The sequence below is a fragment of the Polistes fuscatus genome, unplaced genomic scaffold (genome assembly GCF_010416935.1).
Source record: "Polistes fuscatus isolate 324 unplaced genomic scaffold, CU_Pfus_HIC Scaffold2, whole genome shotgun sequence".
Classification (NCBI taxonomy): Eukaryota; Metazoa; Arthropoda; class Insecta; order Hymenoptera; family Vespidae; genus Polistes; species Polistes fuscatus.
In genome coordinates, this window is record NW_025113096.1 from 10,940,356 (window position 1) to 10,967,689 (window position 27,334).

Below are 27,334 nucleotides of genomic sequence, written 5' to 3' on the forward strand. Positions count from 1 at the left end.
TATAATTCAGCCTTCAACGATATTTCATCGTTCAAAATATCAGCAAAATGAGATTTCAGTAGAGTATACGATTCAAAAGTTATACTTTTGTCTACTTTTTCTTCCTCTTCATCCAATTCAGATAAATTATGTCTACATAAATCAGTAGACTCTTCCTTATTGTATTTCTTCTCACTTTGCTATAATAAATAGTAAACATGTGATTAATCAATAAATATTTTGCATTTTCATCAAAGGATAAATTAAAACAATATTTATGAGAATAAAATAAAAAGAAATACCTCATCTTCTTTCGTTAAAATCTCCTCTGTTTCATTTAAGATCATTTGTTCATCAATATTTTCTTTCTCATAAGCGTCTTTATTATTAACACTTTTATGAATTGATAAATATCTATCATTATTAGATTCATTATTAAATCCATAATACTGTTCAAGAAGTTCCCGTGTTACGTTGATCATTGGAATACGTAAAAACCTAAATAGATTAGATTTTAAGTATGTATTTAATAATTTCTTAATTTATTAAACAAAATCAATAAGATTCGAACATAAGTGTTCATTTAAATGATTCCTTAGTCTTTTACTTCTTTATTCGATACGTTTCTATAGAAACAAAAGCGATGTTTTAAGATGGATCTCATTCCTCAATATACGTTTATTCCACTTGCATGTAAAAACTATTTTGGTATAAACGATAAAGAAACGCAAAATTTACTTAACAAATGGTAATCTCATATCTTTATATTTATACATTTTTATTTTGTAAAAACGTGCATAAAAAAATTGTTACTCATCTTACGTTATTCATTTTAATAGGGGATTGAAGACAAATATTATTATTCAACATTTTTCCTTCAATGAACCTTTTTATTTGTATCATAAATACCATTTTACTGAGGTAAATGATAATATTAACAATTTAATGTTACATTTGTATTTTGTTCTTAATTATCTATAAATATAAATTAATTATTTGCTATTAAATAACAGGCCTTTTTTAAAAATTGCGTCGTTGCTGAAAATTTATTAACAAAAACAGGAAACTCATGGACAAAGCAAGGTATCAAATTTTATTATAAAAATAGTACTTAAATATCTTCTTCTGATATTATTGTATATTATTAAATACATTTTTCTTTTTTTCTTTTCTAGGAGTTATTGCATCAACTGTGGACGTAGAACAAATGCCATGTTCTGTTATAAATATGTCTTTTTTTGATAAATTACGAAATCCAGATAAAGGAATAATAAGTAGTTCTGGTGTTATTCGTAAGAGATATGATAGCGAAATTCATAATTTCCTTGTTTCTGACAAATTAAGAGAGGTAAGAAGAGATTGACACGACATTTAACAAATTTCATTTCAATATTTTATGTATGTCTTAGATGTTATTGGATGAAGAGTCAGATCAATATAATTTATATTCGAAAGATGAAAGAAACGAATTTATCTTTTGCATTTTCCAAATGTTAGTTCTTGGTGGAAATTTGTGTCAATACGAAGACACTTTGGAACCATATCTTAATACTACAAAATGTATATATAAAGATCTCATAAGGTTCACAATTTTTGTTGTTTATTAATTTGTTTTAAACAGTCCTATGCTATAGATCATAATAATTCATTATTTCAGAGTACAAAAACGAAAAAATTCAGAGGAATTATCCATCAGTACAACAGTTTTAAAAGTTATAGCTAAAGATAATAAGAATCAAGAATATTTTCCAAGTAATACTTCTTGTAATATACAGAATATTGGATTTCTACTGATTGATGGACATCTACGTGAAGTTACAACGTTTCTACATCAGTTTAGTGGATATTCTGATTGATATTGTAATTACTTATTCTCACTCTTCATTTGTAATTAATAATAAAAAAAAAAAAAGATAAAGAAAAAAAGTAAAATTTTTAATTATACGTTTATCTTATAATTGTTTATCAAATGCTTACATATATTTTTAATTGGCGCTTTAGTTATAATCATACTATGAACTATTATAACTTAGAATTATTAGTATTATATTCGCGAGTAAAAATAATAATTATTTATTACTAATTTACTCTATTACTAAATAAAAAAATAATTTATTATAATTATTTGTAACTTTAAAGAAATAAATAAATATGCTTAAAGCAAATTTTATAGTATATAAGATATAGCACTTTCTTGTTCTTTAGTTGAATTATCGAATTTGTATCGTATTTTATGCGTTTTGTTAATATTGTTCATCATATTTTCATGGCACAGTTATTAATAATTATGAGATTTTTATTTTGAGAACTTAGAACAAATATTTGATAATCTAGTTTATATATACGAATCTTTAGTTGTGTTTCATATGTGAACTTTTATTTCTTTTCTTCATAAAAAATCTAAATTTTAATGAAATCGTATTTTTTCCACAAGTGATTCCATTGATGATATATAAGAAATAAACATAATTTTGATCATTATAATTCAATCGTGTACTAAGAACTACGTACAATAATAAAAAATATGAAATATTTAATAAAAATCGTCAAAAAAAAACTGGCAAGTAGATTATCTTTGTTAATATAATATTGTAGGCAAAAAATATTGTTCGATTATAATCTACATATTAATTATACAGAAAATTTTGAACGTAATGGTCCTTGTTAGTGTACTTAGAATCTATTAGGTACTTAATCTTTACAGTAACAATATTTGCGTAAATGGAATAGTGAATTTTCCACGCACCTAGCTTGTGACCCATATTTGTTAATTCTACTCACATCAGTAATCTAGAAAAGAATAAAAAAAATATATAATAAATACGATTGCGAAAAATGTAATTTAACTTAATCAACTTACTTTGGTATTAAAAAGATTCTTTTTAACGTTATAAGTAATACTCGCTTCAAATAATCCACCACCTGGTTCTGTCTTTACTTTTATTTGATATATTTCGGATGTTAACTTAGTTTTTGCAGTAAGATCTGCTATAAAGCCATCTTGATCTCCAGATTTTTGAAAATTCAATAAACCTAAGATATTTTTAATTACTATATGTATACTTTTCTTATGCAAATAAAATAATAGTCATAAAATGTAATACCTTTAGTGGGTAAAAGTTTAACAGACCATAATATTTGATTCAATTGTAAGGTTTCGCATATATCACGATGATCTTCCGTGTAGGAATTAAGGAACTGAACAAAATACTTAGCAGCAGCAATAACATTAGGATTATCAACTGGTACTTCTTTCCAACTAAGGCAAGCACACCAATGTGGTTCTATGAATGCATCCGCGCATGTTCTCTCCAAGGGGATCTATTTTAAATAAATATTAGAAATGAAATATTACCTTGTTAATTGTGTTCAGAGAGAGCTCTTAGATATTATTAATACTTATTATACCTTATCAAATAAACTAATGGCCCTTTGATAACGATCTCCTTCTTTTGGAGTCTCAAAATTGATTATGGTTTGTAATGTTTTATGTACATCAAACGGTGTTGTTAAATGCTTCGTGTTATGTAAGAAATTTTCATAGGCACGTGGATAGACTTGTTTGAACCATGGTGGGAAAGTGAAAGAAAAGAATGGTAATCTTTCTTCTTGTTTACCTTGCAAAGTATTACGAATTTCTGCAAATCTATGTCCATGATCGCTCATTAATATTAAAACAGTATTATTTAAGTGACCAGAGTCTTGTAATTGCTTTACCCAATGATATACATCTTCATCCGCAGCACCAATATCATTATAAGAATCATGAGATAATTCTCCATGAAAACCAAATACAAATTTAGGCTCGTCTTTGTAAGTGTCAAAAATAGATTTTATGTAATTTAGCATAACCATGTGGCGTGGAATACTTCCCATACAATACTTATTGTAATCACGAAAATATTGCTCAGCAGCTAAGTAAAATGTTCTCATGTAATGATTTGTGGGTTGTTCTTTAAAACCTTTCAAACGATAAGTGAATGTTCCAATACGATAAACATCTTCCATAAATCCTGTTATATATCCCTTTTCTTTATATTCTTTCCACACCATTGGATATACATTAACATATTGTGCTTTCTGTCCCATACGTTTACGTGTCTCTGGCAATTCAAGTTCTATTTTGCCCGTAAGAATAGGAATCAGAGCTTGTGGAGTACCATCACCTACTATATTATACCCTTCCAAAACTAAAGTATTCAAATTTTTCTTCAGATACTGATATGTTTTTGGCAATTTCCGGATAAACGTATTACGAGATAAAGAATCAAAACCAAACATTAATACGTTTAGTTTGAGTGCAGTATTTGGAACATTATCCCAAGTATACTTCTTTTTTATTTCCGAGTCTTGTTTAACTCCAGCTAGGATACTATGCCATCTAAAACATTAATGAATGTTAAATTGATAATACACCATATGATCAAACATAGCTAAATACGGAAAAATAAAATAGTCTATTTTAAAGAATTTATTTTACACTAACTTTTTTCCATTCTCAGAAGTACATTTTACGTCTACAAAATCGCTATGTCTGGGAATATAGAAATCATCAGCTTCAATAGGTTCCGAGTACTTAATACTGTTATCATCTATCCTGATTATTTCTATAAATAAAAGAAACAAAGAGAACATTATTGAAATATTTCAATATTTATCAACATGTATAAAACTTTGAAAATAATTATAATTACCACTAAATGTGCACATCAATCGTCCATACTTATTTTGTATTTCCTTATCGACTAAGAGCCTCGTTTTATCAACTTTTACCCAATCTTTGGGAGTACAAACTATGGGGGGTACATTATGTATAAATTTCATTATCTCTGGATTGGAAACCTTCAATTCTGGTAGCTTACATGCAGGAATTCCATCTCTAAAATGTAATCAATTTAGTACTCTTTACAAAAGGTCATTATAACTACATATACAACTGATTTTACATACCCTACATACAAAGTATCTTGTTCAACCGATTCTTTTATCAATTGGGACATATGTACACTGCAATGAAACAAATAACAAGAAGAAACATTTTTAGCATATTAAATTAAGATAAAAGATTATTATATTAATAAAAAATACTATGAAATAGATACTACTTACAGTTTGTCATAATTTGACAAGTCATCATTATATCCTAATTCAGATCTAAGTACTTGTCCAATACAAAATATGACTGCAATTATCAATGCAATTATTATGAACCTTCTAAAGTAACACGATGTGATCCTCATGTTTATTTAATTTATCATACCTGAACAGAAATGACTGATTAGTCTTAGACGTTAATCATTTTTTCATCGATTTGTGCATGCGAATAAATGTGAATATAAAATCTGTTACAATAATAACCAAATAAAAGTTGACGCATAGAAATAGCATATTAAAATATAATTGTATCTTTTATTTTATGAAATAGACAAAAAATGTCACTTCACTGCGAATAAGTATACATGCAAAATATTGTTCCTAGTTCTAATTTTATAGAAGAGAATAATAAAATTTTTTAAATATTTCTTAGATCAGATGTTAAAATGCATTTTTAATAATCATCTCACAATTAAATATACACAAAAAGCACGCATATATATTTACATATATGTATATATACAAATTCACGCAGAACAAAACTGAATACCTTGAAAAAAGAATTTTGTGTGTATATCCAGGAATTACGTTCCTTTTTGATAATATTTAGCCGCTTGTTCCAAACGAACAAGTGGGATCATTTTGATTAGATAAACGACTTATCGTGATTATGATAAGTTTTACAGTAAGTTTAATCATCTTCCAAATTCCATGTATTGAACATTTCAAGAAAGAAAATTGCTCTTGAGATTCGATTTTGTTTATTTCATCGTTTTGAAACCAAAAGTTCACATTTAATTATTTCTTTCTTTACGTACGAACTCGAAAACATCTCTTCGTTACTTTTATTTTCTCAACTTTTGATATTATGTGCAGGCATAGATAGAGGGCGTCATTCAATATCATTTATTTGTGTTATTTGATCCGGTCTTAATGTGTCCAGTCGGTATGTTTTCTTATCCGTTTTTTCATAAATTTGTTTAACATACAAAATTAATTTAAATTGCAATTCATACTTGGAATTTTATGCATTCGTAGGCACCGAACGCGAATACATGACACTCGTAAATAATTGCATTATATTCACTGAATACAATTTAACGATTTTTTTTTGTCGTCATCCTCCATGAAGAATATTCAAGAATAAACTGTGCGTGTATGATCGTCAAGTTAAAAGTTGTAACGTCAGTCAATTACTATTATTGCGTGACAAAAGAAAAATATACTTACAATTATGTAAGTTTGGATTAATGAAAAGATACTTTGACGGCTTTGACATTAATCAATAGATTATCTCAAACATGTTGGATTCTACAAAATAATTATATTTGCTTATATAACAAATGTATTTTTAAATGTTCATTCACGTAATAAAACCACTTAACGAAGATCGAGAAAGGTAATCGGAATATTTTTCATTGCTGAAAATATTTATGAAATATTTATTATTATTTCTAATTTTTGAAATATTATTTTTATTTTTAATAATTTCATATATTTCTGCAATAATATTTTTTGTAAATTTATAAAGAAATTTAAAAATAAATAATATATTACTAAATATTTTACCATAATAACGAGAAAGCACTAGACATTTAACTTTGCATCTAATTGTAAGAACAGTTTATAGATTCTAATTGAAATCAAAATGACCCCTCCATGGCAAAATATTGCTAATGTTTTGATCCTAAAAATGATAAAATATTGCATTTTTATAGATGTATAATGCTTTCTGTATAAATGTAAATGACATTAATATATATTATTACCTGGAATTGCAAAGATGAAGTCATTTCATTATTACTATCAGCGAAATGAATGGTATCTGGTGTTTCTTCATTTTTGCGAAGAATTTTATCTGGTCTATGCGATTCATAAATTTTAATTAAACATCCAGGAATTAATGAAATAACAAGTACTACCAAAGTAAGTAACCAGAATGTAGTCGACATTAACAATTTAGGAAAGACAGAAAACATATCGCCATCATATCGACTAAAACATAAAATCATTATTTTCTTACTTTCGATAGATTCTTATGACATTTAGTTATTTTTCTTAAAAAATGTCATTGCAACTGTTTTTTTCTATTAATTTAATTCTTGGTAATTATACTTACAATTTTGCAATAGAATATAAAAATGCAATTATAAAAAAGCATAATTCTGATAATATTACACTAACTACTAATTGTACCGTCCAATATGAACTGCATACTAATAACTAAAAAATAAATATCAATTAAATATAATTGATGTGATATTTAGTAAAAATATGATATAAGAGTAGTAAAACAATACCTGACAATTAATAACAAGTATAGCCATATGGAATATCCATGTACTATAACTCCAGTGTTCCACCGGTGTATTATCGTATAAGATTATAGGATTCTTACATATATAAAAATATAATACAAAATATATTATACAAACTTGCCATATACCTGCGAAGCAATGAAATTTATTTTATAAGTCTATTCGCTAAATTCCATAAACTTCAATAAATGCTGTGAATGTTTACCTATAGCCATCCACAAGAAAAATTGTTTCCAGGATAATAGAAAATTGTTTTTATGAAGCTTGTATAAATACGGATTGCATAAAAGTATATTAGCAGCGTGATCTTGCTCATATAATCCAAACATAACTATTGGAACTGATGTAAATATTACATTGAATAACATCAAGAACATACTATCATATAATCCCTGTGTAGAAAATATTTAATATTGATAAAACATAATGATACTTACAGAAACTTATTATATATATATGTGTATATATGTATGTTAAATTTTTACAATATCAATATACCTGACTAGAAAATCCATTGTGTATACCAAATAATAATTGTGGAGTAATGAAGACGAAATTTTTATAGAAAAAATATTGTGTTAACATACTGATACGTCGATAATACCAATGTCCATGTACGAGAAATACTTTTTTTAAATGTTTAAATCGTGCAAATGCAAAATCCGATGACATAGTTGCTTGACGTCCTTCTCTACCCATTATTCCTAGGCCAACATGAGCTTCTTGAATCATGGACACGTCGTTTCCCCCGTCTCCTATCGCTGCAGTTACTATTTCCTTCGTATTTTTTATCATTTGAACAATCTGTAACATTACATTTTCCCGCTACTTTTAAAAGGCTCGCCATTTGTATTCTACTTTATAAATACAGAAACTACGTAATTCAAGTTCGCTACTAAATTTGACTCTGTATGAGAAAGAAAAAACGATTATTATTTAAAAATGAATTCGCAAGAATGAGAAAATTGTCTCTCGTAGATAACGATTTATTTTCTTATTTTTTTAATCGTATCATTGAAATAATTATACACGATCATTCGTTACCTCACTTTTCTGGAGAGGCGTTAATCTACAACATACAACTGACTCACATGCCATTGTTACTTTTTTAAACAACTCTGGACATGTTTGAATAACTGATCTTAGGCAAGTTCCATTGATTAAAAATCCATATTGTCTATAAGGTTCCAATTTCATTTTACGTCTGTAAAAAATCGTATTTAAAATTATAATTATATTATTATACATTAATAAGAAAGATGCGTAATTTGTGCGAATATTATTATACTTACTCGAAATTAGTTAAAGTAACAAAGCAAGTATGATCCGTTGTTTGAGTCATTAAACGTAATACTTCAGTACCTTTTTTAAAATGACCGCACAAAAAAGCTATATTTTCAGCCGTTTCTGCTTTATCACCGGTGAGTACCCAAACCTACATAATAAAATATATAGTGAATGAGTTAACCCAGTGTTTCTCAACCTACAAGCCGTAATCTAATATCGGACTGTATTTAAATGTCTAATGACCCGTGAAACGATGTCTTTTACTTTGCACTATAGCGAGGACAATAATTAATTTATAAGTTCTAGTAAAATATTCTTGCGAATTCGCGATAATATCGCAGTAACAGCCGTATTTTAAAAAAAATACACAGAGACTCCAGTTTCCCACGTTCTTAAAAATCGTACATTATAAAAATTTAAGCTGCGGTATCATTACAAACAAATTTATTAGGCCGCACAACAAAAGGTTGAGAAACACTATGTTAACTAAAATCGATTTACGATATGCATATAACTTATAAAATCATAAACCTTTATTCCTGCCACTCTGAGACACTCGAGCGTTTCTTCAACGTCTTCTTGAAGACGATCTTCAACTGCAGTTACTCCAAGTAAAGTTAGACCACTTTCCATCTCTTCGTAGGCACGTTGGATGCGCGTTTCTCGATCTTGTCCAATCACTTGTCTTGAAAGTTCAATATTACGTATCAACCGTTCATAATCTCTTTGACTTAATTTCTTATAAGCCACTACCAAAGTACGTAATCCTCTCTAATGCAAGATACACAACGTATTGATAAAGACATATATAATCGTTATTAATAACATTATAGAACATTGGTATACCATAGAAAACTCTTCTACGTGAGCAGCTGCTGTTTCGATGTCTCCTTGTACAATCAAAGGAAAAATTGATGTGTCTGCACCTTTACAATACAACCACAAGTCATCTGCGGTATCTTTAAGTATTACTGACATTCTTTTCCGATCTGTTTAAATATAATATGAAAAATTATATTCCTTTGTTTCAAACCGTCAGAGTTGAAATTAAAATAATAACAATAATTGTTCAAATTACCAGAACTGAATTCTAATACATCTATTTTTTTAAAACTAAGAATACTGTCGTTTATTTTAATCTCCATTACATTGCTCGTGTTTTTGTGAAATACAATACCGCATCTCGCGCTTGCTTCTACTAAAGCTTTTTCATCCGTCGATGTTGCCTGTAATATGTTAAATTCGATTGCAATACAATAATGTATTATTACTGTTTTCTTTTTTTATTTTAATACGTTTCATGGCATCCTGATCTTAGGACACTTTCCGTTCAGGCCGCGTGGGGCATATATGTCCTACACTTTACGATTGCATTATTTTTCTTCTGACGTATGCCTCGCAATGATTAAAATAGTACAAAGATCATAATTATCAAGAGAAGGACGTATAGTTTAAGATGTACAAAACAACAAAGTAATAAATTTACTTTTCTAGGAATTATTGTAACAAACACGTACCTGAGCATTACTCGTCATTTTATCAAATAGCTTGAAAGAAAAGTTTAGTGTGGAGTGCATACGCCCAACGCGGCATGGAACGTGTTAAGCAAACATTAGAATATTGTCATCCTTACTTGATATTCTGGAAGATCTGGGTGCATTAGTAATGAACTATTAATCTTCGTAGTTTCCTTTAATCTAAAACTCCTACGATACTCTAAACGTTTAGAGCTAATAATTGATTTTTGACTTGGCGGTGCAATTTGAACAACGTGGCAAAGAGAAATACTTATCATGAAGTGCCAGATTTCTGGCTGTAATGTTAATACAATTTTTTAATTATATGATCATTTTTTAAATATATACATGTAATCACATCAACATTTACCTGCCACGATTGTAATTTTACAGCTTCCTGTTCGTTTCCGTTAGGTGGTAACAAGTAAAGACTTCCATCACAATCTTTTTCTATATATACTTTTCCATTGACAGAACATCTTCTGAATACCATCAAATTTTCAGTCAGTGTACCAGTTTTATCAGTAAATAAATACTCAACTTGACCAAGTTCTTCGTTTAAGTCCGATGTGTTGCTCAATGCTGGTTGATCGGAAGCTTTGTCATACAAATCGATGTCCCACCCGAAGAAAAAGGATCCCAGTAATTTCTGTAATTCTGAAAAGTACATGGATCACAATGCAAAAGAAAATATGCAATATTGTTGAAGGTGTTACGCATGATATCTTACCGATTGTGACGTATAACGATATTGGAACGATATAATTATACAAAATAGTAAAACTGGAAAAGTCCATAATAATAGACAACGGGGTTATAGAACTTTTTTCTCCCAAATAGAAATCCCATGTTGAATTAGATTCTATTATGAATTTCAAAAGCGTAGAAATACTTATTTCAAGCAGCAGGAGTATTATAAATACAGTAAGATACTTATTGATAGATCTGAAAAAATATATAATATTTTATTGTTAACTAAATATTAATATAAATAATCGTTAATAATGTTAACTTATTGATTTTTTTTAGAAATAAAACGTCTAGGTACTTTTCTGCGGTTGAAAACTTATTAGGAACCGTTTTCGAATTTAAAGACAGCTTAGTGTCTTGACCAGTGTACATTACACAGCCGATTATGTTATCAGTGTCTTTTAATATTGCGCCACGAAGCAATATATTATTTATTGTTAAAAATCCACTCGTCACTTCGTCCATATCATTTTCTATTTCTATTTTTCCATGAAAAGTATAAAGATCTGCCATAGGTGTTTGACATGTCACAATTGCTTGCATCGACACGATCTCTTGAAGAGACATCGTCGAAACGATTTTTGGTACGCTTAACGTCTAAACATGTAAAAGAAAGTAACGTATAATGTAACATTTCTCAATCTACACAAGTATTTAAATAAATACCTTTAAATTAGTTTCTCCATCTAGGTTGGACGTTGTAACAAAACAATAACCGGAACTTTCGTCGCTGTGTAAGAGAAGAAGATCACATGGAATTTCTTCGTCTCGTCCTACTTTTACTATATCTCCAACAACTATTTGCTCGCAGTGAATAGCCTATGAAAATTAACGATAAACATTTTATGTTTGCTATAAAATAGTGATAACAATTATACTTCATAAAAATATTATAACTGACCTGTGCACATTTGTTGCGAATAACGGTTACCAATCTTGTATTAATATGTTTATCTATTTTATATCGCAGATAATCTTCGTATCCTTGTTTGCAAGCAGTCACCAATATAACGAATGTTAAAGGTAGTGAGCTTGTGAATGGTGAAATTGGAGAATCTATCATTAGTGCTACTAGTGTGTTAATAAGGAAATATAAATTTGCTATACGTCGAAGTTGTTCAAATAAATTTTTAGGGATGAAATTCCACACGGTATACTGTAAAAAAAGTTCAAGGATTTAGGTAGAATCTTTTATAATACAACTATTTTACAAATATATAACGAATACTCACTTTATGGGACACGATGCGATTCTTCGGAAATTGGTTTTTTGATGGGACATTGTCAGGACTTATTCTAATGAATCTGTGTTCAGGAAATATTGAAGAACTCTTACCCTAAAAATACATGTCTATATAAATACGAATATATAAATGGAAGTCAAGAAATTTCATTGAAATAAATTATAATATTTTCGCTATCTTATATATTTATACGTTAGGTTAAACTATCAAACTTTAATATAGTTTTATTTTTCTTCTTTTATGAAAAACATTAATATATTTCGTTGTGTTTTTACTAACGAATCCTACAATATTTAAACGATACTAAAATAAGAAGAAAATCTTTTTTGTTATCAGACAACTTCCGACGGAATAAAAATTCATTGTATGAACATTGCTACGAACATAATACCATACAGATAATGGAATTTTAATTAAGAAAGTTGAAATGTCAAAACAAAACTGATTTTTAACGTGTGAGTAAAAAAGAAATATTTTATTTTGTTTACTATATTGTTCTGTAAAAATATTGTAAGCGAAAAATAATTCATATGTGCTTGTTTGATTTTGATTACAATTTCTCAGGGGTTCAAAATTGGATGATTGCAAAGATGCCCACGATTACAAAACTTTATAGGCAGACACGAAATTTTTTATCACATTTGTCTCGACAAGTAAGACTTCGTGAAAAAAGATTCGAACGTTATAAACACGATGATGGTTCTAGCGAAATAAAAGACACTTTCCTTACTACGTCAAGTAATCATTATTTACAAAACATGTATAGAGCCTGGCTGAAAGACAAAAATTCTGTACATTCCTCTTGGAATGAATTCTTTCAACAAATTTATTCACAAAAAAATAACATTAAATCTACTTCTCCTGAAAGCAATACTCCTACCACCGCTTTAAAAATGACTGTGGATATAAAACAAACGGGAAATGGGCCAGAACAAAGTAGTAATAATATTATTCATTTTCTTCATATAGTCTCACATATATTTTGCATTAAATTTTGCTTTTTTTCAGTTTCATTGTTACCTAAAACTAGCGGGTCCTCTTCTGGTCAATCTCAAAGTGATAATTTTGTAAACAATACATTAGACGTTGATGCTACGATTCGTGCTTATCAGGTAAAAAAAAAATGATTGATTGCTATGGTGCAATGATATGATTAATATTTTTATATTTCAAGACGCGCGGTCATTTGATAGCCGATTTGGACCCACTGGGTATTCAAAATCCGGATTCCGCTAAGCTTCAAGGGACTGCCAAGTTACCACCGGCGATCGTGGTGAGGGAATATCTAAAGGGAATAACAGAAGCTGACATGGATAAAGAATTTTTATTGACGAAATCGACAATGATCGGTGGAACGAAGACAAGTTTACCTTTGCGCGAGATCATTAAGAGATTAAATCAAATTTATTGCGGACATTTAGGACTCGAATACACTTATATTCACGATCCTACTATGGTAATCGATGAAACTCATAATTAAATTCAAAACGTACATCTTATATCGATTGTATACGTTCATTCAGTTAGATTGGTTAAGAGAAAAATTTGAAGTACCAAATGCTTGGAAATTACCTACCGAACGCAGAAAATGGATTTGGACAAATATCATGAAAGCGGTGACATTTGAAGGATTTTTACAAAAGAAGTACAGTAGCGAAAAAAGATTCGGATTGGAAGGTTGCGAATCGTTTATCGCTGCAATGATGGAATGTTTGGAAACATCTTCTGAAAAAGGCAATGATTACCTTTTTCAAAATCTAAACAAGAGAATGAAATTTTATTTTATTTTCAATTTGAACATTTTTATTTGGAAGGAGTGGAAACCGTAGTAATAGGAATGGCACATCGTGGGCGTCTGAACACATTAGCTAATGTATGTTCGAAACCTTTGCGTCAATTATTCACTCAGTTCAATCCTATAGCTTTAGATGGTTTTGGATCAGGTGATGTAAAATATCATCTTGGAACGCATGCTGAAAGATTATTAGAAAGGTGCCATACTTTATAATTTTTAATCCATGTTTTTTTATGTAATACTAAACAGCTTTTACATTTTTATTTATATTTAATTCACATACAGAAGCAAGAAAAAAATTCATGTTTCCGTCATGGCGAATCCTTCGCATTTAGAAGCTGTCGATCCTGTCGTAGTTGGTCGAGTTAGAGCCGAACAAGTGAACAAGAAAGATGTTAAAAGTAGGTAACGCGCTATTTCTACGATTTTTGTCTCTTCTGTAAAAATTTTCATCTACATGAATTTTCATTTACATTAACAAGGTGAAAGATCGTTGGCTCTTTTAGTTCACGGCGATGCTGCTTTAGCTGGGCAAGGAGTAGTTTTCGAAACGATGCACTTAACAAATCTACCAGAATATACAACTGGAGGTGTTATTCATGTAGTTATAAATAATCAGGTAGAGTTTCGAATTTTATTGTAATAAAAAATTGATTCCATGAGAGAGGAGTTTATGAAATTCCTTTATTATCTTTTAATATTTAAACTACTTAAGATTGGTTTTACGACCGATCCGAGATATTCTCGATCCAGTTGGCATTGCACGGATGTGGCGAGGGTCATAAACGCACCTGTATTTCATGTATACGGCGATGATCCGGATTTAGTCGTGTACTGTAGTCAAGTTGCTAGCGAATATAGGTAAATGTTTCGATGCAACACAAATGTTTTACTTCAATCAAAGATTTCTACGTAATATTTATCTAAAAGGGCAATATTTCATAATGACGTTATGGTCGACATTGTGGGATATCGAAGATTTGGTCACAATGAATTGGACGAGCCTATGTTGACTCAGCCTATCATGTACAAGAACATAAAAGCTCGTCCAAATGTTCTAACTATTTACAGCGATAAACTTTTGAAAGAGGGCGTGATAACCGAAGCTTTTGCGAAAGAAGTATGTCAAAATACATTAAATAATATTTTTAATGATAACTCTCTTTCATCTTTTATTTTTTTTTTTTGAGGAAACCGAAAAATACTTAGATCATTGCGAAACAGAATTCAAGAAAGCGCAATCCATTCAATCTATGCACATGTGGGATTGGCATGATATACCATGGAGCGAATTCTTTTCGAATCAAAGTCCGAGAAATAAGATCTCAGCATCGGGCATCGATTTGGAAACAATTAAAATGATTTGTAAAGTTTTATCGACTCCTCCGGAAGGGATAACAGCGCACAATACGGTGCGCAATAGAAAACGATCTATTTGTCAATAATTTAAATTTTTAGGTAATTATTTTTGCAATTATTTTGTGTTTAGGTGTTAAGAACAATGAGAAAACGAGGAGAGATGATGAAAATTAGTGAAATTGACTGGGCTATGGGCGAAGGTTTAGCATTTCTTAGTCTATTGAAAGAAGGACATCATGTAAGATTATCCGGAGAAGATGTGGAACGCGGAACATTTTCCCATCGAATGCATATCATTCATGATCAAAATAGGGACAAAGTATATAAAAATCTTCTAAGCGATGCCTTTCCTGGTCAAGCACTTTATACCGTTTCAAATTCATCATTGTCCGAATACGGGGTTTGCGGTAAAATTTATTATGTAGAAGAGATAAAATTGATATAAGCGTCAGAATATATATATTTCCTTTTATTAACTATTAATTTTTTAATATTGTTGTGCGACAAAGGTTTCGAGTTAGGATACTCGGCTTACAATCACAACGCGCTTACGCTTTGGGAAGCACAATTCGGTGATTTTGCTAATACCTGTCAGGTAATAAATTAACTCAATATAAGTTGCAATGCTTGATTTGTCTAAAATCATCATGAATTCTATTTAGGTTACTTCAGATTGTATATTATCTTCTGGCGAATCAAAATGGGGTAGACAAGTAGGATTAGTTTTGCTTTTACCACACGGCATGGAAGGTCAAGGACCTGAACACTCGTCTGCAAGATTGGAAAGATATTTGCAAATGTGCGATGATTATGTTCAAATTCCTGGAACAGAATCGAATACTTCCGATAATGAATTACCGGAAGAGATTATGACGCGACAACTTTTTGAGATTAATTGGATCGTTTGCAATTTGACTACACCGGCAAACTTTTTTCATGTTTTACGACGACAAATATTGATGCCTTTTAGAAAACCACTGGTGTGAATAATTTTACACTGCAAATTGTATTATGATAAATAATAGATAATTATAATTATCGTTCAATTATTTTAGGTAATTATGACACCAAAGTCATTGCTTCGAAATCCAATGGCGGTATCGAATTTCAAAGACATAGGCCCTGGCACAACGTTTCAACCTATGATTGGAGACCATTCTGTCAAACCAGAAGGCATTCAAAAAATACTATTTTGTTCGGGAAAAGTATACTATGATCTTTTTTTAGAACGTAAGGAAAAACAATTAGAAGATAAAATTGCAATAATACGAATCGAACAACTTTGTCCCTTTCCGTATCACTTCGTTGCAAATGAACTCACTAAATATCCTAAATGCAAGGTAACTTAATGCGTATCGTTTATTTAACAACAATAATTACACAAAATTTCTCATTGCAAACGAAATTAAGTAAAATTGATTAATTCGTTATATCTATATATGTTACCTCAAACACGTAGATAATGTGGTTTCAAGAAGAACACCAAAATCAAGGCCCGTACTATTATGCAAGAGATAGATTAGCGTTAGCTTTGCGTCTACGAGTGGAAGAAATAAACTATGGTGGCCGAGCACCTAGTGCATCTCCAGCAACTGGCAATAAGCCAATTTACGTAGCAGAATTTCAAAGCATGATGAAAATTGCAATGAATCTTGATTAAAGTTCTAAGAATGGTAATAATAATAATGTTTTCCTAATATAATTATCCAAATTCAATATATATTACGATATCACTTAAACTCACCAACAAGCACAGGTATTTTGTTCGTTTTTTTTTCCAACGTGAAAAAAGTAATCGATTTGTGCAATTCCACATCGTAGCATTATCGGATATTTTTACGTTTTGATGTTAACAAAACAACTGACACATTACAAAACGTTACAATCAATGTAGAAGCTCAAAGAGGTGTTAACACAACTGACACGTCTTGGATACGTGTATGTTTGTCCTTAACTAAAGTTTTACACCTCAAATAACGCTTCTTCTTATCATCGAAGATAATTCTTTAACGAACTAGACGCGTCTTTGATCTCAAATATTTTTTAAATTCTATTAAAGTATAAGTCTAATTGTAAGTAAAGCAGTTCATTGTATGTACTTACCATATTCGTATCAACTGTCTATGATTAAACGTAAGAAACGCAATTTTTTTTCAAAAATATAAAAACATCGATTAAATATCTACGAAGTGATTTTAAATTAAAATTTATTTTTCATCACTATAAAATTGATTATATCTTCTCAATACATTATTATATTTTTGTATAAGAGAGCAAACTTTTTGTTAATCAAAAATTTCAACGCGGTAGGAAGTCTTAAAGTAACATCGATTACGATTGATTCTGTTTCTTTTAATCTTGGAACGAATTTCGAAGTCGACAGTTTATTTCTTAGAATTACTATGATAAAACATGATAAAGAATTTAATATAGCCGATGTACTTTTATTTAGATATATCATCGATATTAAAAGCCTTGATATTATTACCTTCTTGACGTTCTTATCAAGTTCAACGAAGTCCGATAGTATAGTTCACTTTATTTTTATAGAAACATTTGTCAAGTTTTTTCCAAATAATATTATCGATGAGATAATATCTTACTAGTCATTTTTCCATTTCTATTTTCCTCTATGATTATGTAAATTATTTAATCCCTTTTTTTCATTGTAAAAAGTAATGTAACATTATATTCAGTCATCATAAAGTGGGAACAGATTTTTAATACCCTCTGATATAAATCAGTGATTAAAAACATTGATTATTAGATAAGAACATTACCAACTTAGAAAAATATTTTACTTTTTCATTTATAAAATATTTTCTATAAAAATTAAAACTTTCGATATATAATTGAAAACAATAATATTCTTGTTCTATTTATTGATTTATTTATACATTGGATATTTTTAAAGGATCATGCTCTGAGCGCAAGTAAGAAAATTAAAGTCGGTAATTTACCGATAGGGTATCAGAAAAGATTCTGCTATCTCACCGATAGAGTGCCATTAATCATTGTTTAAGAAAATGTCATAACTTATTGGAATCATTCGATTAGAAATTGATTTAAAACCATACGATTTATAACGACTGATTGTATTTAAATTGTGTCATTGTTGATTATCAAATAAAATTTATCAACGCTTATATATGACAATGATTAAATAAAAAGACGATTCTATTGAAAATACAAATATGACATTACCTGGTATTGGAGTGTTTGGCACAGGGAATATTGTCAGAGTAATTATTCCCTTTTTAAGAGAGAAGGGATTTAAAATAAAAGCTATATGGGGTAGAACGTTATCCGAAGTATCGGAAGCAGCTGCTGACCTGGAGATACCATTTCATACAAGTCGCATAGATGACGTACTTCTTAGGAAAGATGTAGATTTAATATTTATTATGTGTTCACCAAGTTTACATGCACAGATTGCAGTCAAAGCTTTGGGTATAGGAAAGCATGTGGTTTGTGACAAACCTGCTGGTTTAAGTCAAAGTGAAGCATTAAAAATGGTTAGAGCTGCTCAATATTATCCATCGTTAATCAGCATAGTCAATCATAGTTTGAGATTTCTACCAGCATTTGTTAGCATGAAGAAAGCTTTGGAAGAAGACTATTTAGGAGGTCCTATAACAATCATTGAAATTAGAGTACACATGGGAAGTTTATTACATAACGGTAAGTATTAAATAGTTGACACAATTAACTAATGTAAAATGATCTCCTTTTCTTATTGTAATTAATATTTTCATTTTTTTATTACAGACTATGATTGGTTATGTGACGATACAATGGGTGGTGGAATTTTAGCATTAGTAGGTAGCCATGTAATAGACCTAATATTCCATTTGATTGGTCAACGTGCTATACGAGTACATGCTGTTGTTAGAACATTTACTCAAACTACAAAATATATAAATGGTATACGTCATATAACATCACCTGATTTTTGTACTTTTCAAATTGAGTTGAGCGGAGGAGCATTGGTTACGGCTACGTTAAGTAATCACTTACAAGGGCAGCTTTCTCAAGAAGTATTGATATGTGGTGGCGATAATCATCTTCTAGTTTGCAATGGAGATTTATATGGATTTAAGGGAGGACAAGAAGAAATTCTTTATCGAGATACAGAGGATTTAGAAATACCTCTACCTGTCTCTAATTCTATTCCACGTCCTTACATTAAAGGATTACGAAATATGATTTCTGCGTTAAGAGAAGCTTTTCAATCGGTGGAAGATAAAAGAGGCTGGGTAAAAGAACCCGTGTTCTGTGCTGCTACATTTGAAGATGGCTTATATGTACAAGCGGTTATTGATGCATTACGCCAAAGTAACAAACGTAGAGAATGGACTAAAGTTAACATTTTAACAGAAGAGCCTGATCCGAACCCGTTACTCAGTGCTGCTGTTAGAGCTACAGCTATATCGATATAAACAAAAAAATGCGCATGATATTTATCAATGGGTATACACGGAGGAAGTGAAATTTCTTACACTTATTTAACGCTATGTATACTAAAAAAGATAAGATAGGTCATACACGTCACTTCCTATTACTTACTATCCTTCATTCTTTTTATCCTCAATGCTAACATTAAATATTTAATGCAAACGTCCAAAAGGTCCATCATCATGTAAGAAGTTTCACTTCAAAAATTAATTTTATGAAGATGAATCAAAAATCAATATATTCTCTTATCATATTCAATCTTATTAACAACTTTTTTAGTTTCTCATGCATATATAAACACAAAATACTTCATATGTACATAGGCAGCTAACATGTTTTTCTACACTGACAATGAGATATAATACTATCTTATATTTAACATTAGATATTTAATATCTTTTAGAAAAAACATAATAATTTTCTTTAGATTCTACAATTCAAATGAAAGTTTGTTTAATTTATATTGTTTTTAACATAATTTAACATTTTATATATTGTATTATATTCGTGCATAATTAGTTATACATAGAGATATTTATTATAAAACAAAAGATTATGAATATATTATATCCTTATAATATTAACTTACGTACACAAATGATTTTACGAATTTCCCATCTTTATTCCTCGAAGAATAATGGTAAATTGATTTGTTTTCAATTGTTAAGATAGGCTAATTTTATCGTTACCTTTCAACTCTCATTATTATACACAAACATATTTATAAATAAGAAAATGTATGATTAAACATAACAACAAGTGGTCAAGGCATTAACCTACCTTCACGATCAACGGTATTGTCGCGAGTTAACGAATTCTATATTTTAAATAGATTTTTAACACATAAAACATTTACTCCAACTACTTGCAATAAAATATTGCTGTGATCTATACAATGCTATAATTAAATAATGACGTAATGATATGATAATTATATATATTATTACATATCAGTCACGTACTATGGCGCTGTGTCGATAAAGCGGATGTGTTACTATCAATATATATATATACACGCAACATAAGATGTCATTCTATTGTAAGTGATTATGGCATTCTGAACTTCGTACGTTTACGATATAGATTGATCGTGTATTTTACAATTATAAAGAGAAAAGTTTTCTATAAAAATATATAATCTAGTTTTAATATAATTATTTTATCTTGTACATTTAATTGATTTTTATTAAACATACGAACGTATAATCATGAAAGAAAAAGAAACTTTAAAAGGATGGTACATTATATGGTGGTTGTTTAAATTAATTGGATTTCCAATTACTATACCATGGTTACTTTACCATTTTTATGACATTATGCAACAAAAGAAAGAAAAGGCTGGATTAAAAAATAAGGTATCAGCGTATATTCTAATTTGTGAACAAATATTTTATAGTATTGTTATTGCATTTATTATTTTCATTTTATTATATAATTTAGGTTGTAATGATAACTGGTGCCAGTTCTGGATTAGGCGAAGCGTTAGCTCATGTATTTTATAGTTGCGGCTGTAGACTTATTTTAGTTGCAAGAAGAAAAGCAGAGTTGGAAAGAGTTAAAAATACATTAATGGAGAAACATTGTGTATGTTCATTGTATTCTATTTTATCATATATATATAAATATTTATATTATATTAATAATATTACATTTTTCAGACAGTTCCGACTCATCCACCTGTAATTCTACCTTTGGATTTAACCGAAATCAACACTTTACAACCGGAAATATCAAAAGTCTTATCAATACATGAAAGAATCGACATTCTGATAAATAACGCTGGAATTTCATATCGAGGAGAGGTCATTAATACAAATGTGGATGTGGATATTAAAGTAATGCTCATTAATTATTTTGCACAAATAGCTTTAACTAAAGGTAAACATAAAAATTGATATATATATTCAACACATTTATTTAATTTGAATATACGACATATATATTTTTCCAGCTGTTCTTCCGTCGATGTTAAAACAACAATATGGTCATGTAGTGTATATCAGCAGCGTTCAGGGTAAAATTTCTATACCTTATAGGTTTGTATAATTTTTACATCTATATCTTTGATTAGGATAGTCATTAAATATCATAATTTATTAGATCTGCATACGCAGCATCTAAACATGCATTACAAGCTTGGTGTGATGCCTGTAGAGCGGAATTAACCGGACAAAATATAAAGATTACAATAATTAGTCCTGGATATATAAAGACTGCTTTGTCATTAAATGCTTTAACAGGAAGTGGTGAAACATATGGAGGTTTGTTTATTCCAAGTATATTAAAATAATATAAATTGAAAGCTTTATACCTTTATATAAAAACATAATATGCTTACAGTAATGGATCAAAGTATAGAGCAAGGCTATTCTCCTAAATACGTTGCCAAAAAAGTTCTGAAAGCTGTATTGAAAAAAGAAAAGGATGAAGTCATTGCATCAATTATCCCAAAATGTGCTATATTTATACGTTTCTTATTTCCTTCTCTTTACTTTTGGATTATGGAGAAGCGCGCTAAAAAGTTAGATAAAGAAAAATAATTTTCGAATAGATCTGGAGAATATTACTTTGTTTTAAATATTATAATATAATATTTATTTGGATTATAGGGTTTAGATTTTATTAACTAACGTTATTATTATTTCTTATATTTTTATAATAATTAATAAATAAATAGAGTTACAAACTATTTTATAAAATAAATGCATTTATATATCGTATGAGTAAAAGTCATATGATACAAAAGTTCAAATATCTTTTTTTTAAAATTATTGTTTATTTAAGAATACTTAATATTTTTGTTTGATTATACTGAAAAAAGGAAATTTTGTACATGAACTAAAGTTTTCATATGTATAAAATTATAAAGAAATATTTTTTGTATAAACATACAGAATTATCATAGAGTAGTGCATTAAAGTCTATATATAATTTAGTAATTATACTAATTAAATATCATAAATATATACTATACGTCTAACTTTCATATATATATATATATATATATATATAGATACGACTATTAAATTCATTACGAAAGAAATGTTTTATATATTAAAGATGCACATTTTATTAATATTCTAATTTCTTTTATTTGAACTAATAACTTTAATTTTATATGTATAGAATTATCATATATGAGAAAAATAAAGTCACGTAATTTTATATCAAATATTTATGTAATCTTAAAGTTACATAATTGTTTTTTTTATTATTTTATAAAATAAAGATTTTTCTCATTAATAGAAATAAGTACGATTTATCGTCTTGTGAATAAGGATAAATTGTCTAAAAATGTATGTACGTACATACACATCAATTTGTAACCATATAACATGAATAATTGACTTTACAATTTATATTTATTTTTTGTTTTTCTTGGTTTCCTATATTTGTTCTATTTTTGTTTTCCTATTATAGTATATTCTTTATATAAGTTCTTTTTGATGTGTAACATCTTTCCGCTCGGTTTGTGGGAGTGATTTCGTGAAAAGGGACGCAAATGTGTAACAGAAAACCGGGGAAGCGCGCGCTATTTGATTTTATATATTATATATATAATTTCAAGTTTATATATATTCATTTCAAAATAATTCAAGATGAATCAAAATAATATGGTCTATCTATTACATATTTTGATATATTTTACAATTGATTAGTTCAGCAAAAAATCTAAACTCGAAGATATAATTTCACATAATCTCTTGTCTTATAAGGATATTATTTTCATTTCATTTTTTACATTAAACTTGGTATGAATTAAATATAATTATTATATATTTATAAATAATATATTGTTTTGTATTTTGTATTTTGCAAAATATGTATTTAATGCTGCACTTAAAACAATTTCTAACGGTACTATGTACATATTTATTAATAGGACATTTTATTATATATGTACAGCATTATAATGTACAACAAAGTTCTGAAAATATTCAGATGTTCTTACGCTCAGATATGAAAAGTAATATATTTCTTATAAATTTAAAATTATAATTCGAATACCTACTTGACTAGAACTTCTACATGTTCTAAAAATTCAAGTAATCTTAAACAAAGCTAGTATATATAGTCTAGTAATAAATTTCCTAGATAATAGATATTATATTATTTGATCGATTATATTATTGTTATAAATATATCAATAATATATTATATCATCGCTATAATTTTTGTTCAATTTATCGTTTGAACAAACCTTTTTCATCAATGCGAAGTTAAACAACTTTCAAAAGGTAAAAAGGAAGAATGAGACTTTAAAATATTAAAACAAGTAGTATGTTTTCTGTTCTTACATTCTTACGCTTGAAAATAAACAGAAGTAATTTTAAGAACATCTATTAAAAAAAATATAAATATATCTTCACCGAAATTCATTTAGTTATCGGATGGGAATAAAATTCAAATATTTCAACTCATTTTCAATAATATTTTGATAAGGAATTATTTAAAATAAAAAAGACTTTCAGAATACGTATAAGTAAATTTACTGTTCGATTTAATATTTGTTAACAGTATATCGTTTCCCTCGTTTCATTCAGAAGACATTCAGAATTTTGTTTCATATTGATAAAATAAAGGTTTTCTTCATATAGTAACGTGAACAAAAATTGTTTGTAGTAAAATTAACAGGTCAGCTTTTATCTAACATCGATTAGAGTTTTGTTTGTCATAAAATTAGAAATTTTTTCAATTATTTAAAAAAGAAATTAATATGAAAATATCATTAATATGCCTAATGCCATGTTTTAAGAGACATCAGATTTATTAAGACATTTGTGTTAATTGGAATGTTAGAATACCAGAATACTTGGCCATAAAGATATACGAATTCATTGATTTATAATTGTTATGTTCATACGTTACTCGGCATATTTTATTTTAAATACCTAAATAATCCAGATTTTAGTTTTAAGTAAGAGGCCTAATGTTAAAATATAAATAGAAAAATAATTCTTTTTTACAAGCTTCAAGATAAAAATGTTTTATGTTAGGTCCAAGAACTTTTCAAATTCTTTATCATTTATTGTAGGAATGTTGTAATGCTCTTTTTACGGGGCTAAATTATAAAGCTTAGTATGCCTTTTGGAGTAAATGTTTATTTACTCAAAATTTGTTGTTTCATTTTAATTGAAAAAAATTATTTACTGAAAACACAATATGATGCATAAAATGTTATATTATTTAAACATTTTGGAGTATAGAATAACACTATCATTTACAATTATTATGCACAGGAACACAATCGTTTGCTTTAATTCTGGTTAGTTTTATAAAATGAAAAACTCTAGGAAACGTTACTTTTTTTTATTCTCGCGTTCTGTGCAATCTACCTATATTATTTACAATCTAAAAATACATAATGCTATATTTAACTTTTAAAGTTGTAATTTTATATATTTTTAAGAGAACACATATTATTACTTTAGTTCATTAGGAATATTTTTCAAATTGATTTGTGACAAAAAAATGATTATAGTTAAATCGGTAAATTACGGATCACAGAGTAAAAACACCTATAACTCTGAAGATTATGTCTGGAGCTAAATGCAATAGTCAGATGAAGATACACTTTTGATGTGGTATAAAGTCTTCACTGTAAAGCAAATGTGATTCTGTATTCCTTCTATTATAAAGAATCCTATGCTAGGCCATGCTGATTCTATTGTGGATGATGTATTGCACGGCCTTTATGTTGTTGCTTTTCAATTTAAAAACAAGATATAATTCATTTTCAACAATTAAAACTTCATTTAAAAGCTTGATAAATTCTCCATGCGCTAATGCTAATTGCTGCCAGTGTAACACTCGCATGAAGAATTCGTCTCCTTGTATCATCCTTTCTCACAAGGAACGTTGGTGATGAGGGGCCTAAGATAGCTAATACTTCCATATGTGGTAGCTTACTCGTGTCAGTTTCTACTTGGTATTGACAGCATGGATCAAACTGCCAAGATAACGTATAAAGTCCACAGGTTATAAGCGATACAAAACCTAATGTGCCACAAATATATGGTCGATCGCCCCATATAAGACCTGGAAATATCAGTAATCGATTATTGAATTTATAATTTTTTAATTTATAACTGTAATATAGAGACATTAACAAACCTGTTGTGATGGCGGTTAAGCCAGAAAGCGTCGCAGTTTTATGAAGACAATTTCCTACTGTTATCCACCTAGAAGTTTCATCTCCTAATTTCGATGGCTCGATGATAATTAAAGTACATTCAGATTCGAGAGCTCTTTCTAACTCGTACTCAAAAGTTTCGTGAGCATTTTCACTATCGTATACTTCTCTAATAATTGCAACTTTAGAATTATCATCCCTGTAAACATACAAATGTTACAATTCAAAAAGACGATGCTAAGGCTATTCTCATAAGTTAACAAAGTAAACAAAGTAAAGTAACAAGTTAACAAATTAAATGAACATTTTATAACAATAAATTACATAAATCTAAAAATGTATATTTATCATACTATAGACATAAGATGTACCTGCTAATAACATTGGTTTACAACATAGTTGCACATAAAGTCATATAATTCTAAACCTCTGATTCGTAAGAATACTCATTAAACATTGATATCTCATGTATGACATTTAAAAGTAGATCAATTATACAGTTATAATTTTCTTTTCACCATTTGTTTCTTTTGCATGTTATGTAAGAGGTCTGGTTGAATTTAATTAGATTAAGATTTGTTTGAATAAAATATTTGTATATAATTTCTAATAAATGCTTAATGTATTTTTATAATATTAAAATATATTATAACAACATTGTTTTATAGGCTGATTTATACAGCAAACGTAGAAATTCAAAGTAATAATGTTTAGACTATAAGAAAAAATTAGAAATATACATATATATTGACCTTTAAGCGATTTATAATAACTTTTAAATATAATATTGTTGACGCTTTTACGTTAGAGGACAAATACTCTTTAAAATGAAATATTTATAAATAATAACACAGAAAAGAAAAGGTTAATTTGTTATGCCCAAAGTATAACATTTGAGGTTAGCTATTATGATATTTACTTATATGATATAATAATAATATTTTATAAAAACATTGTTGGAACTAACAAATATAAAATTTTATATAAAAAATTGAAATTAATTTAAGCTACGAACCTGTCAACGGCTTTATCTACCATCTTTACAAGCAATCTTATGGACGATGGAACAACAGTCGTTCTAAACTCGAAACAAATTTATGGATATAGAACCGGATGTGTAAATCAGCTGATTCTTTTCTATATGAGTCTGACTCAAGTAGTTCAGTTAAACTTAAATATTGCTTTACTAGTAATATATTTGTTAAATAAAATATCTTTGTTGAACTCTCTCATCAAATAATATACTTTATTTTATTTTAATTATAAAATGAAATAAATTTAGAATAAATGTGTTAATAATATTATTTATTTCGAATGATAAAATATATGAAAATATGAACGTTTAATAGTTCCCGCCATTTACGTTTTCTGGTTTATCATTTCGCTGCTTTAAGATGTTGCGA

General features: G+C 28.4%; 7 protein-coding genes across 10 annotated transcripts; 4 read left to right on the forward strand and 3 right to left on the reverse strand.

Annotated features, from left to right (window-relative positions):
* Nucleotides 1-632: 632 nt before the first annotated feature.
* Nucleotides 633-1,893, forward strand: LOC122516205 (cilia- and flagella-associated protein 300-like). The gene is made up of 6 exons (XM_043633829.1): nucleotides 633-727; nucleotides 819-900; nucleotides 993-1,062; nucleotides 1,155-1,327; nucleotides 1,389-1,561; nucleotides 1,637-1,893. Exons 1-6 carry the CDS (start codon nucleotides 633-635, stop codon nucleotides 1,833-1,835), a joined length of 792 nt encoding a protein of 263 aa, XP_043489764.1. The 3' UTR covers nucleotides 1,836-1,893.
* Nucleotides 996-6,113, reverse strand: LOC122516202. Its single transcript, XM_043633825.1, has 9 exons — nucleotides 5,624-6,113; nucleotides 5,089-5,239; nucleotides 4,930-4,986; nucleotides 4,674-4,858; nucleotides 4,466-4,586; nucleotides 3,388-4,360; nucleotides 3,084-3,300; nucleotides 2,840-3,012; nucleotides 996-2,769 (listed from the first exon to the last, which is right to left on the reverse strand). The coding sequence occupies exons 2-9, from the start codon at nucleotides 5,217-5,219 to the stop codon at nucleotides 2,671-2,673; spliced, it is 1,956 nt and encodes a 651-aa protein (XP_043489760.1). The 5' UTR covers nucleotides 5,220-5,239; nucleotides 5,624-6,113; the 3' UTR covers nucleotides 996-2,670.
* LOC122516015 (phospholipid-transporting ATPase IF-like) lies at nucleotides 5,932-12,552 on the reverse strand. Its single transcript, XM_043633492.1, has 19 exons — nucleotides 12,538-12,552; nucleotides 12,178-12,282; nucleotides 11,847-12,101; nucleotides 11,612-11,764; nucleotides 11,244-11,542; nucleotides 10,926-11,140; nucleotides 10,566-10,852; nucleotides 10,312-10,491; nucleotides 9,757-9,904; nucleotides 9,525-9,667; nucleotides 9,210-9,449; nucleotides 8,684-8,826; nucleotides 8,436-8,595; nucleotides 7,890-8,195; nucleotides 7,597-7,783; nucleotides 7,374-7,519; nucleotides 7,193-7,296; nucleotides 6,843-7,068; nucleotides 5,932-6,494 (listed from the first exon to the last, which is right to left on the reverse strand). Exons 1-19 carry the CDS (start codon nucleotides 12,550-12,552, stop codon nucleotides 6,489-6,491), a joined length of 3,318 nt encoding a protein of 1,105 aa, XP_043489427.1. The 3' UTR covers nucleotides 5,932-6,488.
* Nucleotides 6,384-17,526, forward strand: LOC122516201 (2-oxoglutarate dehydrogenase, mitochondrial-like). 4 transcript variants are annotated; one of them, XM_043633822.1, is made up of 16 exons: nucleotides 6,384-6,472; nucleotides 12,526-12,644; nucleotides 12,754-13,301; nucleotides 13,364-13,645; nucleotides 13,713-13,923; nucleotides 14,004-14,181; nucleotides 14,270-14,385; nucleotides 14,467-14,603; nucleotides 14,700-14,845; nucleotides 14,915-15,104; nucleotides 15,175-15,396; nucleotides 15,474-15,750; nucleotides 15,853-15,938; nucleotides 16,006-16,323; nucleotides 16,399-16,683; nucleotides 16,803-17,526. In XM_043633822.1, the coding sequence occupies exons 3-16, from the start codon at nucleotides 12,768-12,770 to the stop codon at nucleotides 17,001-17,003; spliced, it is 3,183 nt and encodes a 1,060-aa protein (XP_043489757.1). In that variant the 5' UTR covers nucleotides 6,384-6,472; nucleotides 12,526-12,644; nucleotides 12,754-12,767; the 3' UTR covers nucleotides 17,004-17,526. The 4 variants fall into 4 exon arrangements, with proteins under 4 accessions (XP_043489757.1, XP_043489758.1, XP_043489759.1 ...); XM_043633823.1 differs by lacking the exons at nucleotides 6,384-6,472; nucleotides 12,526-12,644 and having other exon boundaries at nucleotides 12,651-13,128; nucleotides 13,198-13,301; XM_043633824.1 differs by lacking the exons at nucleotides 6,384-6,472; nucleotides 12,526-12,644 and having other exon boundaries at nucleotides 12,651-13,125; nucleotides 13,198-13,301.
* A 729-nt stretch (nucleotides 17,527-18,255) lies between these two features.
* LOC122516203 (glucose-fructose oxidoreductase domain-containing protein 1) lies at nucleotides 18,256-20,096 on the forward strand. Its single transcript, XM_043633826.1, has 2 exons — nucleotides 18,256-19,024; nucleotides 19,112-20,096. Exons 1-2 carry the CDS (start codon nucleotides 18,538-18,540, stop codon nucleotides 19,780-19,782), a joined length of 1,158 nt encoding a protein of 385 aa, XP_043489761.1. The 5' UTR covers nucleotides 18,256-18,537; the 3' UTR covers nucleotides 19,783-20,096.
* Nucleotides 20,097-20,388: 292 nt separating this feature from the next.
* LOC122516204 (dehydrogenase/reductase SDR family protein 7-like) lies at nucleotides 20,389-22,396 on the forward strand. The gene is made up of 6 exons (XM_043633827.1): nucleotides 20,389-21,153; nucleotides 21,239-21,382; nucleotides 21,457-21,676; nucleotides 21,750-21,834; nucleotides 21,899-22,059; nucleotides 22,139-22,396. The coding sequence occupies exons 1-6, from the start codon at nucleotides 21,007-21,009 to the stop codon at nucleotides 22,336-22,338; spliced, it is 957 nt and encodes a 318-aa protein (XP_043489762.1). The 5' UTR covers nucleotides 20,389-21,006; the 3' UTR covers nucleotides 22,339-22,396.
* Nucleotides 22,397-25,204: 2,808 nt separating this feature from the next.
* On the reverse strand, nucleotides 25,205-27,030 carry LOC122516565 (transmembrane protein 11 homolog, mitochondrial). Its single transcript, XM_043634476.1, has 3 exons — nucleotides 26,947-27,030; nucleotides 25,913-26,130; nucleotides 25,205-25,837 (listed from the first exon to the last, which is right to left on the reverse strand). Exons 1-3 carry the CDS (start codon nucleotides 26,967-26,969, stop codon nucleotides 25,551-25,553), a joined length of 528 nt encoding a protein of 175 aa, XP_043490411.1. The 5' UTR covers nucleotides 26,970-27,030; the 3' UTR covers nucleotides 25,205-25,550.
* Nucleotides 27,031-27,334: the final 304 nt, after the last annotated feature.

Coding starts and splice junctions, on each gene's coding strand:
- LOC122516205 (XM_043633829.1), top strand. CDS start 633: ATGGATCTCATTCCTCAATATACGTTTATTCCACTTGCATGTAAAAAC. Junction 1,328..1,388: donor TTTCTGACAAATTAAGAGAG/GTAAGAAGAGAT, acceptor TGTATGTCTTAG/ATGTTATTGGATGAAGAGTC. Junction 1,562..1,636: donor ATATATAAAGATCTCATAAG/GTTCACAATTTT, acceptor TCATTATTTCAG/AGTACAAAAACGAAAAAATT.
- LOC122516202 (XM_043633825.1), bottom strand. CDS start 5,219: ATGAGGATCACATCGTGTTACTTTAGAAGGTTCATAATAATTGCATTG. Junction 4,859..4,929: donor CAAGATACTTTGTATGTAGG/GTATGTAAAATC, acceptor ATTACATTTTAG/AGATGGAATTCCTGCATGTA. Junction 4,587..4,673: donor ATTGATGTGCACATTTAGTG/GTAATTATAATT, acceptor TTTTATTTATAG/AAATAATCAGGATAGATGAT.
- LOC122516015 (XM_043633492.1), bottom strand. Junction 9,668..9,756: donor TGTATTAGAATTCAGTTCTG/GTAATTTGAACA, acceptor ATATTTAAACAG/ATCGGAAAAGAATGTCAGTA. Junction 8,827..9,209: donor TCAGAGTGGCAGGAATAAAG/GTTTATGATTTT, acceptor TTTATTATGTAG/GTTTGGGTACTCACCGGTGA.
- LOC122516201 (XM_043633821.1), top strand. CDS start 12,720: ATGTGCTTGTTTGATTTTGATTACAATTTCTCAGGGGTTCAAAATTGG. Junction 13,646..13,712: donor ATATTCACGATCCTACTATG/GTAATCGATGAA, acceptor ACGTTCATTCAG/TTAGATTGGTTAAGAGAAAA. Junction 13,924..14,003: donor GGAAACATCTTCTGAAAAAG/GCAATGATTACC, acceptor TTTATTTGGAAG/GAGTGGAAACCGTAGTAATA.
- LOC122516203 (XM_043633826.1), top strand. CDS start 18,538: ATGACATTACCTGGTATTGGAGTGTTTGGCACAGGGAATATTGTCAGA. Junction 19,025..19,111: donor GGGAAGTTTATTACATAACG/GTAAGTATTAAA, acceptor TTTTTATTACAG/ACTATGATTGGTTATGTGAC.
- LOC122516204 (XM_043633827.1), top strand. CDS start 21,007: ATGAAAGAAAAAGAAACTTTAAAAGGATGGTACATTATATGGTGGTTG. Junction 21,383..21,456: donor CATTAATGGAGAAACATTGT/GTATGTTCATTG, acceptor TACATTTTTCAG/ACAGTTCCGACTCATCCACC. Junction 21,677..21,749: donor ACAAATAGCTTTAACTAAAG/GTAAACATAAAA, acceptor ATATTTTTCCAG/CTGTTCTTCCGTCGATGTTA.
- LOC122516565 (XM_043634476.1), bottom strand. CDS start 26,969: ATGGTAGATAAAGCCGTTGACAG. Junction 26,131..26,946: donor GTAGATAAAGCCGTTGACAG/GTTCGTAGCTTA, acceptor GTATGTTTACAG/GGATGATAATTCTAAAGTTG. Junction 25,838..25,912: donor CTTAACCGCCATCACAACAG/GTTTGTTAATGT, acceptor TGATATTTCCAG/GTCTTATATGGGGCGATCGA.